The 27,694-nt window shown below is 44.4% G+C and overlaps 1 protein-coding gene across 5 annotated transcripts; it reads right to left on the reverse strand.

Moving 5' to 3' along the window:
- Positions 1-1,123: 1,123 nt before the first annotated feature.
- On the reverse strand, positions 1,124-25,941 carry EWSR1 (EWS RNA binding protein 1). Of its 5 annotated transcripts, none has more exons than XM_053368390.1 (18): positions 25,819-25,940; positions 19,948-19,984; positions 19,679-19,730; positions 18,588-18,714; positions 15,019-15,205; positions 14,118-14,282; positions 12,604-12,815; positions 11,563-11,746; positions 8,698-8,732; positions 8,111-8,143; positions 7,455-7,573; positions 6,553-6,682; positions 5,464-5,586; positions 5,205-5,376; positions 4,541-4,638; positions 4,400-4,462; positions 1,754-2,006; positions 1,124-1,554 (listed from the first exon to the last, which is right to left on the reverse strand). In XM_053368390.1, the coding sequence occupies exons 1-18, from the start codon at positions 25,829-25,831 to the stop codon at positions 1,515-1,517; spliced, it is 2,043 nt and encodes a 680-aa protein (XP_053224365.1). In that variant the 5' UTR covers positions 25,832-25,940; the 3' UTR covers positions 1,124-1,514. The 5 variants fall into 5 exon arrangements, with proteins under 5 accessions (XP_053224365.1, XP_053224364.1, XP_053224367.1 ...); XM_053368389.1 differs by having other exon boundaries at positions 8,698-8,735; XM_053368392.1 differs by lacking the exon at positions 4,400-4,462 and having other exon boundaries at positions 25,819-25,939.
- Between the last annotated feature and the right edge of the window lie 1,753 nt (positions 25,942-27,694).

Below are 27,694 nucleotides of genomic sequence, written 5' to 3' on the forward strand. Positions count from 1 at the left end.
GTTGGACTGATTTTTGCTGAGACACTCTCAAGATATAATCCAAAGTGCAATTACCATCAGCGCCCACCCCATTCCTCCTCTGCTCCTGGAAGATGCAATAGATTTGCAGCTTAATTTCTTCTTCCCACTACACAGGAACCATAGGAGAGCACATTGAAAGGTAGGCAGCCTCGCAGATTGGTAGTCTTTCAAGGCTGCTAAATGTAAGGATGAAGGGTTGTAAAAACTTATTGTATACTTATTGCAGAAGTGACAGAATTTCAAATTCAAAAAAGCCAGGAGACCTGAATACATTCTACTAGCTTGTGTCTACACCAGTCAAGGAACAGAGACAACAAATGCATGTATAATTGACACTGCACTAAGCACAGGCTCCTCTAATCAACACCTTTAGCATGCTTGTGCTATTTGCTGTCCAGCTTTGCAGAGGTCTTACCTGCTAAGCATTGTAGAGATCAGATAAAGTAGTTTCTGATAAAACCTTCTGGCAGTCAGCCTGGGCAGCTGATTTTCTGCAGGGAGCACAACACTCCAGAACAGAACTGTAGCAGGTCTGGTACAATCCAGTGTGAAGGTGAAATTAAAATGCATCTAAGGAGCCCAGCGGTGTGCTTTTATACAGCTTTGAGCTAGTAAGGACGAAGGAGCTTTTGAAGCAATCGCTGCCTCTAAATACAGGAAACCATGTACCTACAATGGGTGAAGAACCCTTTTCAACCTGGGGTTCACAGAGCCAGAGGAAGAGGGGTGGGGCAATGGATGTGACCCTTACCTGCATAGACTATGCTCCACCCATGCAAAACATCAGGAGATTGTGAAGGCAGGAAAGAAGCTTCAACACAGTTGCAGGATACTTGAGGAAGACCCAAGGGCTGGGCAGAGAACGAAGGGGCCTGAAGTTTCCCCAACCGTTCACCATGCAGGTGCAGGCTGTATCTTAGCAAGTGCACTTCTTAGGCCTGCTCCAGTCCTTCTCCACTGGCAGTGGCCCTGGGACTTTGCAAACCACAGTGTGACACAGAGCTCCTTGGTGAACCCAATGGCCTCCACACACCAGGGAAACCTGAAGGATGCTTGCCCTCCTACTGGAGTCACTGCTGTTGCGAAGACATGCTAAGAGGTGTTGCATTTATAAACATTTGGAAGTTTATTTAAAAAACATCACAACCATTAACATTGTTACAGATTTTAAGTTTCCTTCCTCCTGGGTCTTCCACACAGATTTACTGAGCATGCTCACAACAATGGTTTTCTTATGGGTTTTAGTTTAAACAACCATTTTTTAAAAGGAAAAAGTAAGAGAGAGAGAAAAAGAATAACTCAGCACACTACCATTTAACTTTGTTTTAATGTTTCTCCACAAATGGTGAAAAATACTAAGTACAGACGAGGAATCATCATAATGTTGTGGTCAACATTATAAATATGGAATTATAAATTTAAAACATTTTCTGGTTTAAAAAATAAATCTGGTAGTAAATGCAGTCCTGCAAGGGAGAGGGGGTGGCTCGCCACTAGTAAGGCCGGTCTCTGCGGTCTTGACGATGTTCTCCCCTGGCAAAGGAAAGAGAGGAAAAGGGGGTGGGGGTCAGACTCACAATCACATACCCAAAGGCTATTGCATCACAGGGAGAGAAGGTTTCAAATAAGAGCCTGTGGCTGCAACTAACAGCCCCCTCCTCCAGTTTTTGCAGCCCAGACCTCTTCCCTCCCCTTTGTCAACACCACTCACTTCCCCCTCCCCAGGCCTTACTTGTCCATCTTTCCTGGTCCTCCACGCCTGCCGCCTCTGCCTCCCATTTGCTCCATAAGAGGTCCAGGTGGGCCCCCAGGTCCTCCTCGCCGACCTCCTCCGAAGCCCCCTCGATCCATGCCCCGGCCTCCTCGGAATCCGCCTCTGTCTCCACCTCGGCCCCCTCGGAACATCCCTCCAGGGCCGCCACGATCCATCAGGCCCCCTCGACCTCCTCTCATGCCACCGGGGCCGCCCCTGCCACGATCACCACCTAGTGCAGAAAGACAGCACCACTCAATCGAGCAAAGGGTTGCTGGGAAGGTGGCAACACCAGACAGGCAGCTGAAGGCTTGCCTCGGAAGCGCAGGCAGCAGGACCCAGACATGCCGAGGCCCACAAAAGTGACCAAATGATGGCACATGTCTGTGTTGCATAGGTGTGAATGTGTGTGCTACCACCTTAGGGAGTCCCTACTGCTTTAAAATATGGCACCTGTTCTTATAACATGTGACAGCAGCAGCAGCAGCCACAAGAAAAGCTGCAAGCAAAATACCGTACCACAAATGCCCACTTCCCGTATCCTTCTCACCCTTTCTGCAAGTCACCGTAAGGAAGGATATCCTCATTTTAATGTGGTTCCTCATAACCTGCCCTAACAGCTGATAATTCCTACTGGAAGCAACTGCAGGAAGAGGGTCAATACAAGAAAAGACCCAGATCGGTGTTTCCCAAAACTGGGTCTCCAGCTGTCTTTGGACTACAACTACCATCATCCCTAGCTAGCAAGACCAGTGGTCACAGCTGATGGGAGCTGTAGTCTGAAAAAAACAGCTGAAGACCCAAGTTTGGGAAACACTGACCTAGATTCACACACCAACCATAGAGGAAGACTGAGCTGCTTCTCCTAATGCAACTTAACGTTGGGCTTTAAAACAGGCTGGCGATTCTTAAACTGAAGTTACTGCTCATGGGCTGTGTACAAGTTAGCAGAGAAAAAACAGCTTTGGGGTCAAAACACTTTAAGGTTCCAACACATGCAACCCTCCTTCCACCTGTAATCAGCTTCCAAGTCAGGCTTGAAGCCTGGTGGAAGCATGTGAGAAGGTAGGCTGTGATGACAAGAAAAGGAGAATCAGTTTGCGCAACTCAGCACGAGAGTGTAGGAAAACATCCATAAGCACCTCCATTGAGACAGAGTAAACAGAGCAGAGAGCAGCTAGGCCACTTCGCACCAGATTCTATAGATCAGGGGTGGGTATGGTGTGGATGTTGCAGGACTCCAATTCTCATCAGTCTCAGCCAGTGGGACCTAGTCAGAATTGATGGTAATTGCAGTTTGGAGGGCTACAACCCTGGCTATAAATGATTTTTCAAACAGCCACTTCTAAGGGCAGGCAGGTGCAGTTTGTTTTCAAGATCAGCGCATAAGGACAACAGTGCCTACAGGGGAATTAAAGTTGCAACTCAAACACATCCGTAGAGGAGCACCAATCAAGACGACACCATTTGCCCCTGCTCAATTACTGACTCAATGCAACATGGCACCATACCTTTCCTGAAACTGCCCAGGGCCCGCCATTTGGAGTTGCATGGCATTGGGCAAAGTCCCCTCCCCAACTTCCTCATCCTGCAAGCTTGAAACTCGTCCCCATTAAGCCAACTGATGAATCAAATCAATAGCTTCTCTTCATGGCTACTCCGTAAAGTGCTAGGGGTTCAAATTGTGATGGATGGCTCCTCATAGCCGAGAGGCCCTCCATAATTTTGTGATTAAATTTAACAGAAAGTGATGCTTTCCTGCTTGTTGTTTCAGTGTAGTGTTTCAAAATGTTCTCTCTCATATATATATGGACCACTCTGAGCAGGGGCAAAAAGAGACGCATACAAGTGATTTCAACAGACAAGCCATTGTATGCCCCCACGTCCAGCAACCTGCCAGCCTCATTACCCATTTTGTCCAGCTTGGGAAGGTGAGTGAAACTGAAGCCATGCAAAAGAGATTGGTGATGGGAGTCAGGGGAAGGGGAGAGTGTGCCTGATTTAAACAACCCTTAACATTCCCTCCCCCCGATCTCCACATGCAGCTTGCACATACATGGCTCTGAGCATTCAACACCATGTGCTCTCCTGGGCAGACTACGACTGCTGCAGGATATGGGAGGAATATTACCAGTATAAAAAATTAACTTGTCCCCACCAGCAAGTAGCTCAAGAACTTGGTTGCAATGGGCTACCAACATTGCACCACACTCCCCTTTGCATGGCCAAGCCAGAAACCATGTGCCTGGCTTTTGGTCTGGCCAGCCCCCCATGAGCCATAGGCGCACCCCCTGGAGACTCTTGGGCTCCCCCCCCCCATTTTGGGCACACCACTCCCCATCAGCCACCCCGCTCCCAGAGATCGTGCCGAGTGATCCCTGCCCAAGGTCCCATGAAAAGCTGGAGCCGGGTCTGATCAGAGCAGCTCCTCCACCAAATGTGGCGCCACCCCACCTCCAGCGTAAACCTTGGCCAGGTCAATGCGTCCACAGTCAGTGCTTCCAAGAACCAACAGTGGCCATTTTATGGCGACTGTGAATGGCGCAGCGTCACCTCCCCATTTCACTCTGCTGGAAGTGTATACACAAACGAAGGAAAAATATACCACCTGTACAGTTCCCTTACCACTATTTGTCCCGTATATGAGCCCTCTAAGTGGCAGCGGTTTTCCAAGCAAGAATCCAGGACCTTGTGAACATCACATAAGCAGAGGTCAGTGTCACATATTCCGACTCCCACCCCAGCTCGCGGACAAGAGGAACATACCTGGAGGTGGGAAAGGTGGAGGGAGGAAGCCTTCCGGTTTAGGAGCCTTGCACTGGTTGCATTCTGTTCGCCAGGCAAAATTCTGGTTTCCACACCCCCTGGAAAAGGACCAGTGTTTAGTGAGAGATGCCAAGTGCATTTCTTGGCTGAACATGAAAAAACAACCAAGGCTGGGGAACTGGGGCGGGGGAGAGCCAGCTGATCACAATTTCATTCACAGCTGGGTGGGGAGCACAAGGAAAGCCTCTACCCAGAGGCAAATTCATTTGGACCATCTTTTGAGGATGCTTTCCCATGAATAACTAAGGAAAGGCAAGTCAGTGGAAACAGGCTGCCTAGCCTTTTGGGCCACACAACTGATCGGGCCGAGCAGGAGCACATGCTTACAAGGAACCTAGCAATATTCTAGGTGAGCTGGTAAGTGAATTACTGAGGTGGTGGCTTGTACCCAACAAAAGGGCCTTGGAACTATGTCCACACCCAAGATATTACCCTAAATGAATTGCATAACTGCATCCTGGGGTAACTACCATGCAGGAGTCCACCAGGGCAGCCCAGCCAAGATCTATGTTGACTCTCATATGCACAGAACAGCCAAGATCTATGTTGACTCTCATATGCACAGAAACTTGGTGAGAGCAGAGAATGAAACACAGCGACTTACGGGTTGGGGCACTGCCAGTCTCCTGCTCTGTGCTGGACATTTCCTCCACCAGAAGGGTTTCCTCTCGATCCTCGTGGTCCTCTTGGAGCAAAACCGCCACCCCTGTCGCCACCTCGGCCTCCCATGCGGCCCATGGGACCACCAGGACCGCCTGGGCCCCCAGGACCTGGGCCTGAAAGAATACACTTGGTGAGTTCATGAGCACACCACAGAGCCCTTGGGGGCTTAACAATGCTGGCCAGCATTAGCCAAAGATTACCTCCACGGAGTGGGGGAGGCATGCCACGTGGCTCACGCGGGGGCATCCCTCCACGCATGCTGTTCAGTGGCAGCTTCTTCCGGGTGAGAGAGACTTTGAGCTTGCTGCCCTGGAAGTCTTTGCCTGAAACACACAAAGCAGAAGTCTCTCTGTGAACAAGAGCTTCACTGCTGCAGAGAATGAGCCACCTACAACTGGGCAAGTAGATCTAAGTCACACTGCCAAGGCCCCTGGAAGGAAGTTACAAACTTTGCCGCTTCCATAACTGAGGCTAACGTAAAGAGAGGAGTATGCAACACTCAACCGCTCCTCCAGCTTCTGAAATTTCAGTAGGCATTGTTCACACACTTGTGTGTCCCCCACTGGCCCAGCCATGCTGCACTCCTGTGGAAATCATGGCACACACCCCAGTATACCCTACTTGCAATCAAACTTGATGTAATAAGGCGCACTGCATTTGTTTTAACTACATATACATTAGGTTGACATTTTCTAACCTTTTGAGCTACTGAGCATCTAATATATCAGTGCAGAGCTTTCCAAACTGTGTGTCGAGACACATTTGTGTTGGCTGAAGTGTAGGTGTGTTGCGCAAATGCTCCCCACACTTCTCTCGGGGCTGGAAAGGGGTTAGTTTAACCTCTGGTTTGCAAGTAAAACTGAATTATTGTATCACGAAATGATGCATGCCTAAAAAGTGTGTCACCAACATGAAAAGTTTGGAAAGCTCTGTGTTAGTGTTTAAAGACCCAAAGAACCAAGGCCCCAAATAACTGAAAGACCACCTTCTTCCCTACTCAGTGGTAGCCCCTAAGTTGTGTAACTCCTTTCCCACAGAGGTGCCTCTGGTACCTTCATTATATGGCGAATGCTCAAGATGCAACTCTTTACCCTGGCTTTTGACACTTGAGATGTGTATTTTTAGGACCCACCTTTCTGTAATTTTAAGCTTTTAATATTGATCAATATTGTGTTTTAATATTAATATTGTGCTTTAATAGTTGTAACCCACCCTGGGACCTTAAGATGAAGGACGGGTAATAAATTGCAGCAGCTGCAGCAGTAACGGTAATATTCTAATTCACTCACCATCAAGCCATTCTACAGCTGCTTTGGCAGTCGGTGGGTCATCATAGCACACAGTAGCATCTCCTTTTGGCTTCCCTGTGTCCTTGTCAAGGTAGATTGTTATCATGGGTTGTCCAGTTCTTTTGTTCATCTAAGGGGCGATGAGAGAAGACAATCATGCTCTGGACAGGAGTAAATTCCACCCCACCCCAAAGTACTATTCAGTAAGATGCTTCAAAGAATATGCTAGAAAGGAAAACGTTATGTGACTAATCAACATCGAATTTCACTAAAAAAAAAATCTCACACTGTGCTTTACTAAGGCTTAGGTGGTCATGCCACACATTTATTTATATTAATTAATTAATTAATTAATCTTATTAGTCACTTGTCACCTACAGGTATTCAAGTAACTTACAGCAAAGAAAAATATGCAATAAAAAATACCATAAGGGGAAATAATACATTAATATTTCATATAACCTAACATTTATGAAAACCCCCCCAAAAAAGAACACACCACCCATATAAATAATAGTGAACAATATTAACAATACTGAAATGATAAACAAGGCAATACTTTGACCCACTAATTAGCAATTAAGCAAAACCTCAAACCACGCCTCCCTAGTCCAAAAATCATTCAGATCAAACCAACAATTTCCCCCCTTTAACTTCCCCACCCAGAACTCTGGTGTCAAGGCCAGTGGTTAATATCAGTGGTTAGTGTGTCCAGTGTCTTCCAGGGATGGTCTGGAATCTCTCCTCTCCTTTCAGGGGGAGGAGAATAGAAGGTATTCTTGGGACAATGAAAGACACATGGGAAAACTTAAAAGCCAAATCGCAAGGGGGATTTGTATCACCTCCCCCACAACTCCATCAAGTAGCAGGACAGGCTGCACCTTACAAATCGTGCTACTTACCTTGACAACGCCACACTGTTTGAAGAAGTCTGTCAGATCCTCTAGGGTCACATTGTCAGTCAACCCCTGGACATACACTGAACTGTTGTCAGCATCATCATCTAGGTCTATGGGTGGGCCTGGGGAGAGAGAGAAAAATGTGTCACCAAGTACAGGCCACCCCAACAGCTACTGGAAGCAAACATGGCCTAATTCCTCCCTCCAACAGGGTTACTACCCATCTTCCCCAAGGGCAGGAGGTCAGAGGATCCAAGTGAGGAGAGGCATCAGAGGCAACCACAAATAACAGCTGGCTACCAAGACTGGCCAATACTTCTGGACTTCCAGTCTCAAAGAATGCCATTTAATTGAGCTTCAGCCGGTTTAAAAATGCAGGCTCAATAAAACACAGAAAAGGCATGACCAGCTCCAGGACTGTGTAGGGTGGCCCTCAGCAAAAGGACGCACCCTTAATAACTACTGTCCACAATGAAGGCAAAACTAGCAAGGGGCTGATCAGTTTTCCAGAAGCCCTGAGAAGTGTCTGACTCTGTCAATCTCCAACATTAAGATGAACAAGCAACATTTTACTTTAAGCGAGAGAAGACTGCATTCTGCTGAGGGTGACTAATGACATGGGACCCATTCCACAGATTTAAAGAATTATCTGAAATTACCTAAATCGAGATCTGGCCCTTCATCCATGTGTCCTGCCGTCCAGGAAAGAGAAATCATAGAAGAGATTGTTAGTGCACGCCTTGCAAGCTACGCTACTGACACACACACAACTACCTATTTACAACCGCCATTTGATGGCATGTGTTAAAACTCAAATTGACCGCACTGCAAAAAAACTTGCAATGCACACCCTTTATGCATTTGCTGCCGAGATCAGCTTGCTATTTTAGCAGCTTTCTAAACCATCACCTGGTATTACACTTGGTTAAAGGGGGCTTTCTTGGGCCAATCAGTGCTTGTTTACCACCAGTTACTTTATTTTTTAAAAAACCAAAGCCGCTTAAAATGATTTCCTTCCCCAAATTAAAGGAGTAGTTCCTCTCATCATCACCCTTTGTTTACCCTTCGTTCTGTAACCGTAGGTTAAAACCTTATAGACCCCTAGGCATTGCCGGCAGTACCCATTAAAAGTCTTGTTGCATATGGAATTTTAACGACTTATGAAACTAACAAATATTATGGGCTTTTTATTTTCTGGTTGCATTTTTTTTAAAACACTATCCCATTGTAATGCTCAAAAACTTACCACCAGGCTTATTGAAGCCACCTCGCTCTCCAGCGCTGCTGGGGGGATAAACGAAGAAATGAAGGCCTTTCCCTTTAAAAAGCCAGTACCGCTCGGAGCCTCTGGGGCTCACTGGGAAGAAGGGCACTGGCTAAACATATCCAAACAATGCATCTGTCTGTCTGTCTTTCTTTCTTTCTCTCTCTCTCATCTCGTCACTAGGCCTTTCTTCAGGGCAGCTTGTTCAAATCTCCTTTACACACACGCAACCTTTGCTTGCCTGAGTTTGGATGCCCCACGGTGGCAGTTGGACCCTTTTTCACGGCTAATGGTATTAACAATGCAATACTTGGCCCCCGAGAAGGAAAAATGGAACTTTTCCATTTATCTATTCGCTTATCAAAACACACAAAGTTTTTATGTTCACTGGCCAACTCCCTCCTAATTTTGCATACATAAAACTGCACCCTCAGCCTCCTGCGAGTGAGGCCAGCAAGCCAAGCTCCTGGGCGGAGGACCTTTAACATTAACAGTTGAGGGGGAAAAGGAGAAAAAGAAGATACAGCAATCCCTAGAACACAGTTCAGATGACAAGTCACTAAAGCCATACATTCAGGTCACTACTGGATTTAACAGTCTCTGTGGAAGGAGAACTTACAGAATATACCAGGGTACAAAGGCCTAAGGGTGCAGCTTTGTGGATACAATGCAACACAACACAACAAACCAGTGCTTTAGCTTTTAACATGGGGGGGGGGGGAGCCGGATGGAGAGAAGCCACAAAACATAATTTATGGGCAAAAATGTGCCCAATTAATAAAGTGCCACTAAAAATGGCTTTTTGGGTGCATGTGGAAGAATCGTTTGGATGGAAGTAAGAAAGGAGGGAGAAGGACCACTAACTGTTAGCAAGTATTGCACCTTTAACCCATAAAAGATTTAATATACACAATTCCAAGCTGTTGCATGCAGCTTTGTCTCTTTTCCCAAAGTATATATACCATATATGTAATGTTTCCCTTTTTAACACATGTTTTTACACTTTAATTTTACACAATTCTAAAGTTATTACACCTCCCCTCTCGTTTCAATACCAAACATGAAGTACTATATGCAGTTACCAAAGTTACAGAAGGTTTCCATTTATACAATGAACACATTTGGTTAAAAATATTCTATGTATATTTTTTCCTCTCCATATGGACACCGTGTCTAGTCCCACTTTTCATTATGCTGCCGGCTGAGTACTGAGTACGGGTACTTTTTAAGTATTGAAGTGTATACAAGGCTCTCACTTTGTAACCTGTAGCATATAAATGCGACAAAGCATGTTAAAAAGTTTCCATGTTTAACAGCCAGTGAAAATATAAAAAAATATTGAGGCAATGAAAGAGGGCACGTTAAGAACATTGGGCTCCTTACCTGCAGGACAGACACTGAAATGCATCACCACACCATGGAAGGGGACATAGTTCCCCTACCCTGGCCCTTGGTGGCCAAGTAAGTGTTTCATAGGGCCACCCTGGGAATGGGGTCTGCCTAAGGCCTATAGCAGTTACATTCCCTCCCACTCCCCCAAGGCCAAGACCACTACACACGAACTTTTGATTATGGGTGTGAAATTGCCCTACTTTTTAGGGAGGTCTTTAGAAAAGAAAAAAGATGTGGTGATAGCAATTTCAAGTGTCTGCGTCTACTTTAAAACACATCTAGGAACACCTAACAGATGAAATCTTTATAATAGAACTAAGGAGCCCTTTTCCATTCAAGCCAATTTGAAAGGGTTACTCTTCAATGTTAAAATGGCTTGGTCATTAACTGAACAGCTTTTGAAGCAATAAAAGCAGTTGGACTTCAATAAAGATTTCAAACCATCTGGATTCATTTTAGTAAAGCTATGCAGAGTGTCTCTTTTGCCAGTCAAGACTGTTTACGTGCAGTGGGACTGGAAGGCAACTGATCCGTCAACTGGACCCCATGACATCTTTTTCTGCCCTCCCATCCTCCTAGTCCAAATTTGTGACCATTTTGGTTTTGTGGGTAGCACTCTGCATAGCTCTATATACACATGGGTAGAACACACACAAGGACACCCTTCATTATTGAGCCTCTCAGTTGACCACCATCTCTTCCACCTTAGATAAACCAGTAATGGAAAACAAGTACTGACTAAACAGGCTTCCCAAACCAAATTCCACCATCAGTTAAAATGGCTGAACTGGTTCGGGACACCTGAAAGCTCCAGCATGGAGCTGCGTCCAGAATTGTAAGCGATTTTTAATTATTATGATTATGATTATTATTGCACCATGTAGGGTCTCTCCTCAAATTCCAAACCAACCTGAACACACGTGACAGCTACGCTAGACAGCTCTGGGCTTCAAAGAGCATCTTGACACAGCCTATTCAGCTTTGACACGAGCTCAGAGAGCTACTGCCAAGAGAACACACAGCTAGGGCAAGAAAATGCTTTACAAGAGCAGCAGACACCATGGTACATACCTGTGATATCAAACACCAGCAAGGAGGAATGAATGACATGCGGACCTCTCAGAAGGGGTGTGTGTGTTCAACCCAACAGTTCTTAAACCCACAGAGAGTTTCATCTCTGTTCATTGTGGAAGGGAGCTGAAAGTTTCACAATTTGAACACCCAGCACTCTCTTGCCTCCAACCCTCAATTAACTGCAGGTAAAATGTATCCTGCCCCTAGTCCCCATTAAGAAAATGTTTCCATGAATTAATTAGTCGTATAGATTACTCGCTGTTAATTAGATTATCTCCATGGAAAAGTGGTTTGCATCGACATCTTTCAGCCCTTCTTTCCATTGCACACCCTATGGGGTAAAACCAAATTAGGTGAGAGGAAGAAAAGGTTTGCTCTTACCCCATTCCACCGCGGCCTCCTCCTCCCCGCCCACCTCTGCTCACGCCTGCACGGTCAAATCCCCCTCTTCCCCTGCCCCGGCTATCAGGGCCGCTCAAGCTTCGGCTTTCTCCTGGGCCCGAAAAGCCTCCCGAGTCCTGGCCATACACCCCCATGCTGCTGGGGTGGTCTTGACGGAATGAACCTAAGGAATAGTCAACATGGCAATTTTAGCAAAGTGGCAAACAGCATTCATTTCCTTCCTCTAGAAAGTTAACATGCAGTGACCCTCAATGGTGTACTGAAGCATTCATTACGATAGTCACAGGTGTGCAAAATATCAGCTGGAAAATACTTGTTTTTCCCCCCAGCTGGCTTTTACACTTTACTTTACTCTTTCCACCCCAACAGGTCCAACCAGCAAAGCACACAGAGGCATCTTTTCTACCTGCTTCATGGGGGCAGATTTTTCACATATATTCTGGCAGAAATCCAACCATGTGTTATATATTATTTGTAAGGTGCCCCAAAAGGGCTTGATCTGTTTTTAGCAAGAATAAATCTAAATTGACAACAAAACATTGACCAAACTAGTGAAAAGAAATATGATAGAAAACTGTGTGACCAACACTGTACTGTAATATGTTGCTTTATATTGTTTCAATATAACATAAAATGAAAGCATTGAAAAATATTAAAACAGAAGAAAAAGGAATCTGGGGGAACTGTGCCCCTGCAGATGTTCTTGGGTCGCCAACTCTCATCACCCCCAGCAAAGATGGCCATCAGTGGGGGTGATGGGACAACAACACCTGGAGGGCCAATGGCTCCTCAGCAGTGTATTTTTTTTTTTTTAAAGGACAAATATGAAAGACAGGCTAGCTGAAAAGCAGAAACACAGCACAGGTTTTGAGGCTGTTGAATTATTATTTTTTTAACATCTGAAAGCTTCCCAACGCCACCCTTAAGATCAGAACACCTTGATTCAAAAGTCCCAATTGCCACCTTGGGGTTGAAAAGGTTTATCTGAACACACACACCCCGCCCCCTATTAACACTCACTTGGTTGCCCGTAGCTGCTGCTCTGCTGACTGTACTGGCTGGGAGTCTGGCTATAGGATCCAGTCGGAGGTGGGTAGCTGGTGGGGGGCTGCTGCCCGTAGCTACTTTGTTGCCCATAGGTGCTCTGTTGTCCATAGCTGCCCTGCTGACCATAGCTACTCTGCTGAGAGTAAGTGCTCTGATCATAACTACTGGGCTGCGAAGAAGAATAGCTGAAAAGATATGTCAAAGGACAGGAAAACGGCTCTTAGTAAAACAGTCTATTTCCATTCATACATGTGCAAAAGCCTAAGCAAACATGCATAATTTGCCCTTGCCCAGGCTGATCTATAACTACAGAAAACCGGACCAGTACACACCACTGGCCGCAATAAAATTGACAAAGCTGTGAGCAACCCCCCACCCAAAACCCTAATACCTGCACATTTGCAGACTAGAATGATGCATACTATTAGTACTTTGCCACCAGGTTGCAACAATGTGGGAAATCAACCGGGGGTCAGCAACCTTTTTCAGCCGTTGGCCAGTCCACCATCCCTCAGACCATGTGGTGGGCCGGACTATATTTGGGGGCAGGGCTGAACGAATTCCTATGCCCCACAAATAACACAGAGATTCATTTTAAATAAAAGCACACATTCTACTCATGTAAAAACATGCTGATTCCCGGACCGTCCGTGGGGGGGATTGAGAAGGCGACTGGGCCGCATTCGGCCCCCAGGACTTAGGTTGCCTACCCCTGATCAAAACACTATTAGTCTTTTGTTTTTTTGCTGTGGCCACGGATACAGCCCCACTATTGTTTTTCTCTGATGCCCATATCTGCTGGAGACTGCTTAAGTCTTTTGCCATGGTAAATGGCAGTACAACTAACCAGATGGCTGGCGGGAAAAAGGCAACAAAGAGAAGCAGACCAAGTTGGTGGCACTGATCACTGTAGTGCTGCTATGACTGGACGGTCTGCCTAATGCTTTCAATGTCACTCTGAGGAGCAGGTCACCAAGGTAAATCATTAACTATGGTATGCCAATAGATATTAAGAATTGTAACTGTTGCTCCTCTGCATTCCAAGGTGATGTAAGTCGCAAAAAGGAGTTGACGTTTCTAACCATCCTCTAAAGTAGGGGAGGAGAATTTTCCGCCCGAGGACCACATTCCCTCACAGACAACCTTTTGTGGGGGCCGCCTACCAGTGGTGGGCAGGGCCAGAGGCAAAGGTGGGCAGAACGTATGTGACTCAACTCTGCACCATAGGCACACAAAAGTCAGAAGCTTCCACACATGCATACATTCCCTCCATCCATGCAAACAAGAGCATTAATCGTGGTTTAAGGGCATACACGGCTCAAGGATGCAAAATGCACTCAAGGAGGGTGCAGGGCAGGTGAGGGGCACAGTCTGAGGAGCTGCAATCAGCACCTGAGCCTGAGGTCCCCCCACCATCACCACACAAAACATCATCCAGTCAGATAGCATATACATAACATATATACTGAGAATTCCAGTAAACTCACCTGGTGGGAGGATAGGATGGAGGTGCAGTAACCGGCTGCATAGGATAACTGCCAGGGACCTGGTAGCTGTAGTTACTCTGTCCATATCCTAGACTGGGCTGGCTGTAGCCTGATGTACTTGACTGAGGCTGGGTAGTCTCTGCAGGCTTCGTGCCATCCTGGGCTCTAAAAATTAAATCCACCCATGAGGATAAATCTTTTAGAAGCCCCTGCCTGCCTTTCATGTCAGGCACTGGCAACCTTATGTACTGCCTCTGCATGTTAACACTTAACTGCAGGTGGAAATTACATCTCAGAAGATTATTCAGGCATTTTGCCTTCAGGATTTGCCTTAAACCCTAGGCTAAGATTTGAGTTTTGATAACAAATATAAAAACCATTTTAATTTTATTTATATCCCCTCCCCTTCATCACACAGGGCAGGTCACCATTTTAAATGCACTAAACCTATTAAAATTATTATCGATGTATGATTCAAACATTTAGTACAATCCATCCATTGACTGCCACAGAAGCCACAACGGTGCTTCATTAACAGAGGGGAAAGAATCCTACTCTGAGTGCCATTTAAATGTATTGCCAATCAAAGCACCAACAGCAAAGTACACCAGATGTGTTTTAAGGTGATAGTGCCTGAGTAAGTTTTGTCTTTTTATCCAGAGTGAAAGAAGAATACATGGCTATTATTCCACATGGCGCTTCACAGAAAGAACTTCGTGCGAGTTCTGTTTCATTCAAGCATTAGGTGGAGAGGAGGGGAATGTGCCTACAAACCACAGAATTATCAAAGCTGTAGGGCAGAAGCCAGACAAGAGGATGGTGTTCTCAAATAGAGTTCTTTCCCTGACCCCAAAGTACAAGAATGTATATGTTGATGCATCACATTTCATTTGTATGTTACCTTGCAGGTGCAGTTGTTGCTGGCTGCTGCCCATAGGTGGGGTAGGCAGGCTGGGTGCCATAAGCAGATGGGGCAGCATAAGAAGCCTGGGTGGTGGTAACTGTGGCGGTGGTTGTATCATAAGCAGCAGTGCCGTAACCTTGGACAGGCTGGCTATAAGCCTGGGGAGCAGTTGGGGCGGTATAGCCTGCAACAAAAAGAAACCTTATTGAGAAGCTTACACACTTGTGCTTCTCATCACTTTTGATTACTCTGTCTAAGCATTTATACTAAGGACCCTAGTGAAATGCTCTATGAAGTCAAGGAAACCTGTAAACAAAAATGCTTTGTGGGAGGGTAGTGCCTCATCCTCATTAAAAATACCAACAGAGAAGGGGGTAAAGTAATGATTTTTTTATTATCAGCTTAAAGAGAGCTACTTTCAGGAAAAAACCAAATATCCAGAAGCCATCTCTAAATCCAAAATATAGTTAAAAGACTAAAGGAAATGTCAAAGTACTAGGATGATTCCGATAAAACTAGAGCCCTTGCACTTCACGGGAGAAATAACGCAAAAGGAAACCATCACAAGCCACTGTCAGTGTACAAAGATTGAAGCTTTCACATTTTTCAACCATTCCATGACACAAGATGGTTCCCAGAATTACAGATTGGACAGCTACTCTTGGTTAGCCATTATAACTATAAATTTAAATCTATCAGCTAAGTGGGGGAATGGCAGACTGACTGGATTTTTCAGCCTCATTTCAAATGTAAATCAAAGAGTATACTTAGAGCTCTTGAAAATTTCCACATTTGTACAGGTGGATAATAGTTTTGAGAACTAATTCTCAAATGTTACTGTGATACTTGAAGCAGAACCATATTGCACATTATCTAATATGATGTGCTACTATCACTTCCGAATCACTTCCGATTTGGGCCACTCTTTTGAACCCTCCAGATAAACAACAAAACCAACCAAATCAAGGAGAAAGATTTAGAATAGCTCCCATTTCTGATAAGCTGTCTTAAGACATGCAGGGAGCTGGGGCGGGATTAAAAAAATACAGCCACTTTACACACACTGCTGCAATCACTGTGGCCTGAAAGTGAAGGAGTTTGACAGCAGCCAAATCACATGCCCATATGTGGTCATAATGCACAAGGTTCTCTGACAAAATAATATAATGCTACAAGGCTCTATTCTCCTTCTCTGCTGCTTTGAAAAGACAGCAGTACTAGATAACCATCATGGTGACACTCCCTCCACAGTGACTATTGTAATGATTCTAACATTCAGCCTTTAGAAGCATATTTCAAGCAACTGGCACCGAACTGTACTGAAAGGTACTGTCTCAAAACTCTTATGAAGCATTCTTCAAAAGCTCCTGGTGAAGTGGAACACAAAAGAACCAAAAAACGAACTGGCAAAACATGGGTAAGGATTGTAAACAGAGTAGCAAGCTTTGTGCAATCAATAACAATTTTTAACAATCAGAAATCCCACTGGGCACTGCTCAAACCCTTGGGGATGCCTGAAGGGAGCTCCTTGGACCCTGTCCAATATATGAACCTAAAAAATAATCATGCAGACCCAACATTTGTAATGAAAAAGCTAATGACACTAAAATTCCTGTGGGACAATTAAGGTGTAAAAAAAGTTGGACCAACCACAACATGTTGCAGTGTAGCAATGTGCTGCTACTCAGAATTTTAGTCACTACATTATTCTGCTTTATCCCCAGTTAGACTGTGATCCATGCTCACTGAACATACTCATTATTCATGTTGATGGTTTAGGGTTCTCTCCTCTCAACTTTGTTTACTTTCTTACAATATTTGTTTTCCCCAAGACTGCTAGAATCCCATCCCCCTTGTGCATCTGAATATTCACGACCTATACAATAGTCACAGAGGAAAGGAGTGGTATGTTCTAGTACTGATGCACTTCATCTTTGTGTAACCAGTGGTGTATTTAACAGACAAACCTAGCTATTCCCAGCATTAATATAGTTCCACCCACCCCCAATTTCCCCCCCTGCTTGTGTTTCTGAACAAAGCTTTTTTCAAATGTTTCCATTTCCTTGCAGGGTCTTCAAATCTATCTGTAAACTCAGAACTAGATTAAACAACTGACTCCTCCATTGTTACGCTACCAACTTCATCATTAAAAACAGAGCTGGGCCAGTAAATTGCTGATTTGAGAAAAGTAAAGCAAATCTTCCAACTGTGTATTTGATATACCTGCATAAGCATTCAGTCATCTTGGCATGCAAGGAAGAATTAGATCCTCTTCCTGCTATGCCTGAGAGAATTTAGAGAGCCTACTTTATATATCAGGTATCTACTTTGCATGCTCAAATGCAGTGCCTCCAGGCAACACCTTTCCTCCATCCCTACCTCTTACTTGGGCAAATGTATTACTGCAATAAGTACTGAACTGTTTGGGCAACATATAGGTCTCATAAATATATGCCAAATTGGAAACATTCTAAAACATGTGCATCATTAACTACACAGTTATTTTTACTGGCTAAATGTACAACCCAAAACAGTTTCAACCCAATAACATTTTGTTATTTAAAACCTCTATCGGCCAACGCAGTAGTTATTAGTTTTAAGCACAAGGAAAAAACATGCTACTTAAAACTGTAGCCAGGATGCTGTTTGGGGTGTTTTTGCATGCACTTTAAATTCAGGCCATAGATCAAGTGGTTGCTGTACAACCTTCAAAAGGTAGGTCTATTTTTCAGACATCAAAATAAAGCATCAGGATGAACAGAACTTCAGTTTTAACACAGTTTAGCACAAGCAAAATAATTTACAGAGCATTTATGACAACACTGAGGTAAATGTCTGAAAGAGGAACCAATAACATGGAACATGCAGAGATGGTGGCTGCAACAGCTGAATGTGTCTAATCATGCTGTTCACCCTTTAGGACACCGGGAAGACAGCTGAGTTTGGTTAGCTTGAATCATCTTTGTTCATAGCTGTCATTTTAATACATAAGCTTTATCCATACAACACAGTAGTCAAAAAGAGCTTATGAATGGCACCCTTTCTACAGCAGATATGCTGCTGCAAAGTAAAATGAGCAGCAAACACTGAATGGGCCTGTGCCAACCATATTGCAAGTTTTGCTGCTAGAATAAAACCACCTAAAGGGTTAACACCATAAATTTAGACCAAATGAACAGCATTTCCCATGCAAAATTGAGCAGGATATTCAAACCTGTACTGGTCCCTTCTACTGTGGAAAGCACAAGACAAGAAGTAGAGGGCAGACTATCAGAACAGGCAAGCAGTCTTGTGAACTACTCATCCTTGAGCAATAGAAAGGTTTAAGAGAGTCTTAGTACTGTCACAAAAGGTAGAGTGCCTCATTCCCCAGGTATGTTAGCATCTTGCTAGCAGCATTCTTCAGCAATGTCTCAATCTCCATGTGAACCAGTACCCAAAGTGATCCGTAATATCAAAGTACAATTTGCTTTACAAAAAATTCCCACCCTCACATTAATTTAAAGTCTCCAAAGCACAATGAAAAAATAAGGAGAGACTAGGTGGGAATAGACATAGGCACTTACCAGTTGGAGGCTGCCCATAAGAACTTGCATATGCGGTTTGCCCATAAGTAGCAGTTGTCTGAGGCTGGGTATAGCTGGCATCTGTGGGTTGCCCATAGGTTCCATAGCTTTGTTGCCCATAGGCCTGCTACAAAGAGGGAAATGGTTTATTTTAACTTTTGGGCTCTACACAAGAGATTTTAACAATTTGATTTGGACAGAAAAAGTCTGTAATCACATGCAACAGAAATGAGACGGGTGAAACCCCACGTCCTATATCAAATGTTTTCCTGTTCAGGCAAAGCAGATTCACAAACCCACAAGGTGCCAAGGGAAAGTGGAGACAGGTGTATAGTAGAATTGTCAGTTAACAGCTAGTATTATTGGCCATCCCATGGGTCTAATTCACCCTGTTTTGTCATCTATGCTGTGTACTGACCAGCACCCAAGCAACATGACATAAGAAGAGCTAGCTGAAGGACAACAAAAGTTCATTGAGACACCTCTAGCACCTAGCTAGAAGTTAACAAAATTAAAGGCCTTGAAGCCATCAACTGCTGCTTCTCAGTTCCTTTACATAAGGTTATATTATTCTCTCTTGTTTTCAGGATATGACACAGCCCCTTTTAAAATTTCATGTCTGTGCTAAGTCCCTTAATACTTTAATCTTGCATGGCAACTAGCATGTTGCAATTAAGTCGGGTCTGGCAGCCATCACACAGCAGCCCCGTGTTTTGTTTCCATGGCTCAACACGATGGGGGCTGCCCTTATAGGCTGTCACCTCCCACAGGGCTTTGCTGCATTTGTCTTCCAAGGGCTGTGTATACAGACAGGCAGGAGCAAAATGCATTAACAGGGGAGCAAGAGCAGCAAACAGCCAGCTTTCCACTGCTTGCGCCCAAGGCTATGGCTACTCACTGAATGAGTGCACACCCTGAATGAATACTTGCAGTAATAGAAATATACTTTCTAGCAGCTAGTTTTAAAAGCCCCAAGAGAAAATATGGGAGTAGATGCAATGCCATTTAGCAACTTTTTTTTTTTTTTTTTGCAAAAAGGTTGGGGTTTCATTTGCATTTAGAGGGGAAGTGGCTTCTTGGTTCTTTATTACCTGGGTGGTCTGCGCATATCCTTGAGCTGGCTGAGCAGCATATGCAGTGTAGCTGAAGGGAGGGAAAGAAAGAAAGAAAGCTTAAGTTGGAGAATACAATGACTAATGAAGGCAATGCCTTCATGTATAACCTTCAGAACAGCAGTACTAAAACAGTTTGTTATTAAAACTCTGCAATGTCCTTAAAACATAAAATACATTATAGGAATTCTAAACCAAGTCTTCTTTCAAGAATAGACTATATTTATCTTCAAAGAAACTTAACTTACCCCTGCTGGGCTGCTGCTTGGCTGTAGGTACTATAATCTGCAGGTGGTAAGGAGACATAAAATCAAGCATAAGAGGAGATGGGTGGGGGAGGAATCACTCAACACCTCTAAACAGAAGCTCAGAATCTAAGCATACACCCACCCCCTTATGTTTGTCATATTAAAAACTCCCCTGAGATGCATCAGCTTGTGATTTCCTTTCACCAAGAGAAGCTGGACCAATTAAAAGCAACACTATTGCAGACACAAACACAAGTACTGTAGCTGTTGTTACCGTGTGGTTTCCCAATGGAAGTCTGAAATCTGTTGTGTATTAAAATCCAAGATTGGCACCACTTCTACAGCTTTTTCAACCTAACCCTTCCCCACCTCAAAATCATCTATGACCTCAAATTCCATTTTGGAAGTTACAATTTCTTAGTCCTACTCAATGTGAAGAGACAATGTCTTTGCTTATTTACAGCCAAACGTCACTTAATATTCTCAACTCCAATAGGCGAAGAGTCTACTTTCATTTACCGTATTTTTTGCTCTATAAGACGCACCAGACCACAAGACGCACCTAGTTTTGGGAGGAGGAAAACAAGAAAAAAAATATTCTGAATCTCAGAAGCCAGAACAGCAAGAGGGATCGCTGCACAGTGAAAGCAGCAATCCCTCTTGCTGTTTTGGCTTCTGGGATAGCTGCGCAGCCTGCATTCACTCCATAAGACGCACAAACATTTCCCCTTACTTTTTAGGAGGGAAAAAGTGAGTCTTATAGAGCAAAAAATACGGTATTTATTTTGCTGCCAAGCCAGGTTGTCAACATTGAGATTATTCAAATTGACCAAGCTTTTCCTGAAATTTGTCCTAAGATCTTTCTCCAACACAAGCAGCAAATTTTACTATACAGTGTTGAAAACAGAAGCATGGCAAAGCATACTATATCTTGCTATGTATTCCTACTGATATAGTAAATGAACACTTCTGACCTTTCTAACGTGCACAAAGTCTAAAGTTGTATTACTATAGGAAAGTAAGAGAATTTGCAAAACTCTTCACTCAACAACCAAGGTCTATGAGAAGATCCATTTTGTACCTTTTAATTTAACTGCATATCAATTAACACAATTCAAGTCTATAACTGTTTTTTCCTCTATCCATGCCTTTATTCCCTGTCTTGTAATTCAAACTGCACAAATATTACGATTAAAGATTGTGACACACCATTTTAAAAGCTAATATTTGCAGAAGAGCTTTAGTGACATAAGTTATAAAATTTATTTTGTACTTAGTTAAAATGGGACCAAGAAGGCCCAATCCAATGGGGGCAGGGACCACAGACTTTCTTAAAATAGCTCTCAGAACTAGGAAGAGGGAGAATTGCATGATCACACTTGAATGAAATTCAAAATAAAGAAAACCTAAAAGCTGCAACCTTCTGTCCTGTCCAAAACTGACTTAAGAGTTCATCAATTCAGCTATGCACAATGAGTTCTACTTTAAAAGCCACGATGTAACTCTGTCACTTATGAAAATGAGGAACTCTGTGGGCAGTTACTGACCTTCAGGCAGGAGCTTACTATTCCAATCATACTCCCAGCAGACTGAGATTTCAAAGTGGTCACAACTATGATTTGTAAAAATTATGCAAAATAGCATAATCTGATAAAACTGAAGCCTACTCTTCATCATTACACAAGGGAACAGAACAGCAAACATTACTTAAGAATGCCACGTAGGGCATTCATAAACCCATAGCACTTATCCTCAGGAACCAAGAAGAGTACACGGTTTGTGCCACAAATTAAGAGAATATGGCTTCCAGTAGGAATGAAAAAAACATTTCAACGTGTTAAAACAGCTGGTTTTCATGTGATACTCTTATTGAAAAATTGAAAAAGCTTTTGATACACATCCAATTTCAGTGGCACCGTGGATGTGTAAGCTACCTATTCCACCAAACTGCACTATTTAAAAAGCTTGTTTTCACAGTAAGTCATCTTTATTAAATAAATCATTGCACTATTGAACTAATGAAGACTGGGGATTCTGTTTGGACATACTCCCAAATCAAGCACCACCAATACCACCAAACACGCCTGTAAGTTTAAAACACAATCTGCATTGTGCTTTACCCATTACAATTACCATTCTGCGATCTATCTCCTAAAAGCATTTACACAGCTGCAATCATGGCACAAATTTTACAATTACTACTTAAATGACTGATGCAGCAGTCACATGCCAGAAGGCACAATTTCCAACTACCCTAGTCAAGAATGGTGTGTAATTTTCTAATGTGCTAACAATAGATCTGTTGTATGAGTAATAGGGCATCATTATTGGGCAGGACTTTGCAGTAAACATATTTAGGATGAGACACTAATTGTCCTAGCTCTTGCCAGGTTGTTCCACTTTTAAGATTAAGTGGCTGCACTGGCAGAGGAAGAGGAGTGCAGGGGTAGTGCCCCCCCCCGGCTGCGTGATCCCAGCAGGGTGCCATCAAGGCTGCCCCCCCCTGCACTTGCCCCCCCCCCGTGCCAGAGCATGAACCTCCGCCACTGAGTGGCTGATTTCACAATTACATATAACTGTCTTTAATGGCCAGACCCTAAATGGGACAACACTAAGCCACCTGGAATATGCACATACAAATGCACAAAACTATTCAAGGCTTAAAAAGCAAAAAGTCTACTCTTTCACTACACTACTCTACGTATTTTTTAAATTTATATCCCACCATTTCTCCCAAAGGATCCCTAAAGTAACCAGCACTTGTTAACGTATAATTATTATATTAGATGACCATGAAATAGCAACAGACTTGATCAAATCTGTTAAATAAGGTAGGCCAATATTTGGATAGCCAAGGGTGCCATATTTCCAGTTCAACACACTTTGGGTACAAATGATGCCACACAAAGAATGTAAACAGCAGCAGAACTGGAAGGCCCAGTAGTATTGCAAAGTCTCCTTCCAATACTCTCCCCTCCCCTTGGATCCTCCTGTTTGACCTCTAGCTCTCCTCACTCATACCCAGAGAGAGAGCACCTTGTCTAAACTAGTCCTTTTAAATTTTGCATATTTTACATCTGCAGCAATGGGAGGTGAGGTTTTGTTTTAAAGTATTAATGGCATTAAAGTTTATTTTAAAACAAAAAACCCAAAATTCTACTAGAGCAGGGAACAGCAATGAGGTTTTCTGGATTGTATGTAGTGGGGGAATGAGTACAGTGGTACCTTGGTTTACGAACTTAATCCGTTCCTGAAGTCCATTCTTAAACCGAATCCATTCTTAAACCGAGGTGCACTTTCCCTAATGAGGCCTCCCGCCGCCGGTGCCCTTCCACCGTTCAGATTCCGTTCTTAGACTGAGGTAAAGTTCCCAAACTGGGACACTACTTCCGGTTTTGCAGAGTTCGTAAACCGAATCGTTTGTAATCAGGGCTGTTCTTAAACCGAGGTACCACTGTACTAAGATGAGAAACTGGTGATTGCTTTTCTTTTTTTCTTCTTGTTCTGGTGCTGCTACTGTTGTAGCAGCAAAAAATGTATTTCTGTACTTTCATCAGAGTACACAACCTCTCCCACAGATATAACTTATCCCCCATCTGCTTTATAGACAAAACATGTGAGACTAACAAAATCATAGTAAGACAAACAGTAAACACATATCTTTTTCCATCTCTCCTGTTGGTTTTTTTGTATTTTATGCGGTTTAACATAGCTTAAATGTTAAAATGTTACTTGCACCTTATTTTAATATTCAACACAGACCAAAAAAAGAAAAATGAGCATCACCAAAGAAATTTCACTACCCCAAGCCAAATTCTCCATATACCGTAAGCCTGCAACTTACTTTGGGTTAGGATCCAGCCAAAATAATGTATAGTCAAAACACATTGTATTCAATGGCAAGTGGGATTGCTAAACTCATTTTTCCTGGAACCCCACCAGCTTACTTTAAAGCTGAAAGCACACAAGATAAATTTGTTTAAGTTGCAGGCTGTTGCTGAATGTTCTATCAAAAGAAAGGAATTCTTCTTCCCTGGATCAGTCTTTGCACCAGAATCAGTTGGTAATCTCTCATGACATTTTTTTGTCCCTGTGGTTTTCAGAGACTGATCTGTATAGGCATTTCATTGCTTCTCTGGATCAGTTTTGTTGCAAAAAAATTATTCTAACAGAATGGAAGCCTACTTCGGTACAGACTGCAATGAAAGATGCATCCTCAGTTGATTTTACTGTAAGCTACTTTTAAGGACACCACCCTGACAAAAAATGTATACATTGTAATGCATTATTTATGTTTTGTGTGCATAACAATACACATTTCGACCAGGACTACATACAATTCTTTAAACTATTTATAGGTAGCTGATTTGATTTACGAATCCCACTGATTTCATTTTGGGAGATGGAGGCGAAAAGCATGTGTTCAACTTTCCCCCTGGAATCCACAGGCCATGTAGCTAAATCTTATGCATCTTCCCTCAGAAGGAAATCCAATGGAATTATTCCCCAAACATAAAAACTGTCGGCAGCATTTTAATGTGCTTAATTCTGTCTGTAATAAACCCAAAATGCTATCTTTGGAGAAAAGAGGCCTGCTTCCCCAGCCCCATTCATGCACATGTGGGTGGGTATATGCATGCATGCATCCTTATGCATTAACGAAACACATGCAGTCCACACACAGCAATTTCTAGCAGGGCAGCTGTGTTGGATCTGCTGTGTAACACCCATCGCAAATCTTGTGATACCTTAAGACTAATGAAGTTATTTTATTTGTGGAACACAGTCCACCTTCATCAGAAGCATACAAAGGAAAAAGAAACTGAGAACGAAGAGTGGTGAAAAGGCAAGGGGCAGAAACGTTTGCAATAAATACTTTGCCCTCCTTCCCCATTATCTGAAAAGCAGGGTGCAGCAGTGAAAATGAATTCCTAATAATAATCAGAGCAGCTTAGTGATAATACCGCATCTCTTGTATTCTTTTCTTTTCAATTCTCCCTGTGCACCAGACATTTTTATCATCATTGTTAATTTATAATTATTACAGTAAACAACGTCATCACTGTTCTTGTGAAAGAGGACAGGAGAATCATGTCACTCGGGGGTGTGGGGTGTGCGTGAGCACCTCTCTTCTCTCTCCCCCTCGGCTGAAGAGCAGAGTAAAATAAAAGACGAGAATTTGTCGATTTATAATTTAATGGGATGACAGAAAGAAAGGGTCTTGAGGCTGAGTAATTGGTTTCTAAATAAAATTAACTGTTTGCCCTCAAGGCCCTCCCTACCTCACGCGGCTCCCTTCTTTCCACTCGTTAATTTATAAATTGAATCAAGTTAATTATTTAGCGGGGGAGGGCGGGCGCCCTGGGCGGGCTCTCTTGCAATCCGTCGATTTACAAAATAATTTTTTTAAAAAAAAAATTCTAATTGAGGGGGGAAAGAGGAGAGGAAGCGTGCATTGAGGCTTGCACCGGGGGCAACACCAGCAGCCACTTCCTCCCACCCCCACACCTCCTTTTTCTCCCTCCCTCCCATAAGGTTAAACGAGGCCTGGCGCTACCAAGAAGAAGGCGCGCGGGGGGGCCCTCCCCTCCCTCTTCCTACTGACCCCCCCAGCCAATCACAAAGTCGCACGCGCTTCCCGCCGCCGCCGCCCCTCCCCCCACTTAACGGCCGCCCGGCAACCATTCCCCTCCCCCCCACACACAGAGAATGAGAACTTTCCACAAAAGGCCGCGACTTCCCGGCCTCCCGCCCCGTGCCCCCGCCTAATTCCCCCCCTCACGGAGGGATCCCCTTTATCCTTCCCTCCCCGCTCCCAAGGTCTCTCCCGCCGCCCCTGGTTAAGATTAGGCCTCGCCCGGCTCTCCTCACCCGTCGACGCCATTTTCTTTCTCTCTCTTTCTTCCTCCTCCTCCGCCGCCGCCTCCTCCTCCCTCACTAACGTCCTCCCGGTCTTTCTGCCGCCGCGTACTGCGCAGGCGCGAGGTTTTCCACTCAGGTCGGCACCACTGTGCGATGTTAAAGCGGGGGGTGGTGGAGCGGGAAGGCGCCACTTCTTTTCTTCCTCTCCTCTTTGTATTTATCCTAAATTCAGGTTGGAGTCAAAGAAGTCAAAAAGAGAGCTAGGGGAAAGATGCGGAGGAGGGGAGCGGTAGAGGCTTTTTGCGCATGGAATAGCGTCGGACGCTCGCAACCCCCTCCTGTTGAGCGGATGGTTCCGTCCGGGAGGCTTTAGGGATCTTCGTCCAAGAGGCAGAGCGATTGAAAAACGTCGGGCGGGTGTGCCTTTGAGTGACATTAGGGAAGGGGGCGGGCTCTCTGGGAGGATTGGCCCAGAAGGTGATTAACGGGGGGGGGGGGAGTAAGCCCCTTTGAAAGTAGAGAAAATGCCTTCGTTTCTCTTCTTTGCTCAACATGGGTTCCCCACCCCACTCCCTACTTTATCCTCACAACAACCCTGCGAGGTAGGCTAGGCTAGGAGGCAGTCTCTGACCCCTCAAGCCACCAACCGTGTTTGACATGCCAGGTGAACTAGTCCCTGGGAGGCCAGGGCTCCATTTCCCGTCCGCCATGAAGCTCACTGGGTGCTGACCTTGGCAATCACTGCCTCTCAGCCTAACCTACCTCTCAGGGACGTTGTGAGGATAACATTGAGAGGAGGGGAACTATACGTTGGGTGGGATAAGGTAAAGGTAGCCCTGACCATTAGGTCCAGTCGTGACCGTCTCTGGGGTTGCGGCGCTCATCTCGCTTTATTGGCCGAGGGACCCGGCGTACAGCTTCTGGGTTATGTGGCCAGCATGACTAAGCCGATTCTGGTGAACCAGAGCAGCGCACGGAAACGCCCTTTACCTTCCCGCCAGAGCAGTACCTATTTATCTACTTGCACTTTGACGTGCTTTCGAACTGCTAGGTTGGCAGGAGCTGGGACCGAGCAACGGGAGCTCACCCCATCGCAGGGATTCGAACTGCTGACCTTCTGATCAGCAAGTCCTAGGCTCTGTGGTTTAACCACAGCGCCACCCGCGTCCCTTCTTGGGTGGGATAGGAATACAATAAATAATACAATTCCCAATGACCCCTGCCTGCATAGCCAGTGGTCAAGCGTGATGAACTTGGGAGTACAACAACATCTGGAGGGCCACTGGTTTCCCCTCTGGATTACATCAGTAGTTCCCACCTTTCCCTCCTATGGACCACTTGAAAATTGCTGGAGGTATTGGCGGACCCCTAAACCATTTCTCTTCCTGTTGTGAGCATTGCAATACACTGGAGCTTGATCTTGCATAATTTTAAATAACCGTACTTTTCCGTGTATAAGACTAGGTTTTTTTTACTTTAAAGTTATGTGAAAAACTGTGGGTCGCCTTATACACGGGGCAATCTCCCCCCTATTTTCTTAAATTGGAATCCCTAAAAATAGGGGACGTCTTATACATGGGGGTGTCTTATACACAGGACCATGTTGGCTGGGTCCCCAACATGGTCCCATGGCAGCCATTTTGAATTGTGCCACATACCTCATGGCAGCCATTTTGCGGCTGTCTCAAAATTCCAGATGTGCCCACTGGTTCCCAAAGTTTTGAAAACCTGAGCTATCTCTCCCACTGCACCCGAGTTCTAAGTCTCTAACCACCTGGAAACCCTGATGGCACCCATTGGGTGTCATCCAGCAACACTTCCCTCCCAATACCTCTCGAAGCCGCCCTCTTCTTCCATCTCGAGTTTCTTCTGTCCTGTTCCTCTC

This window comes from Podarcis raffonei, chromosome 16 (genome assembly GCF_027172205.1).
Source record: "Podarcis raffonei isolate rPodRaf1 chromosome 16, rPodRaf1.pri, whole genome shotgun sequence".
Classification (NCBI taxonomy): domain Eukaryota; kingdom Metazoa; phylum Chordata; class Lepidosauria; order Squamata; family Lacertidae; genus Podarcis; species Podarcis raffonei.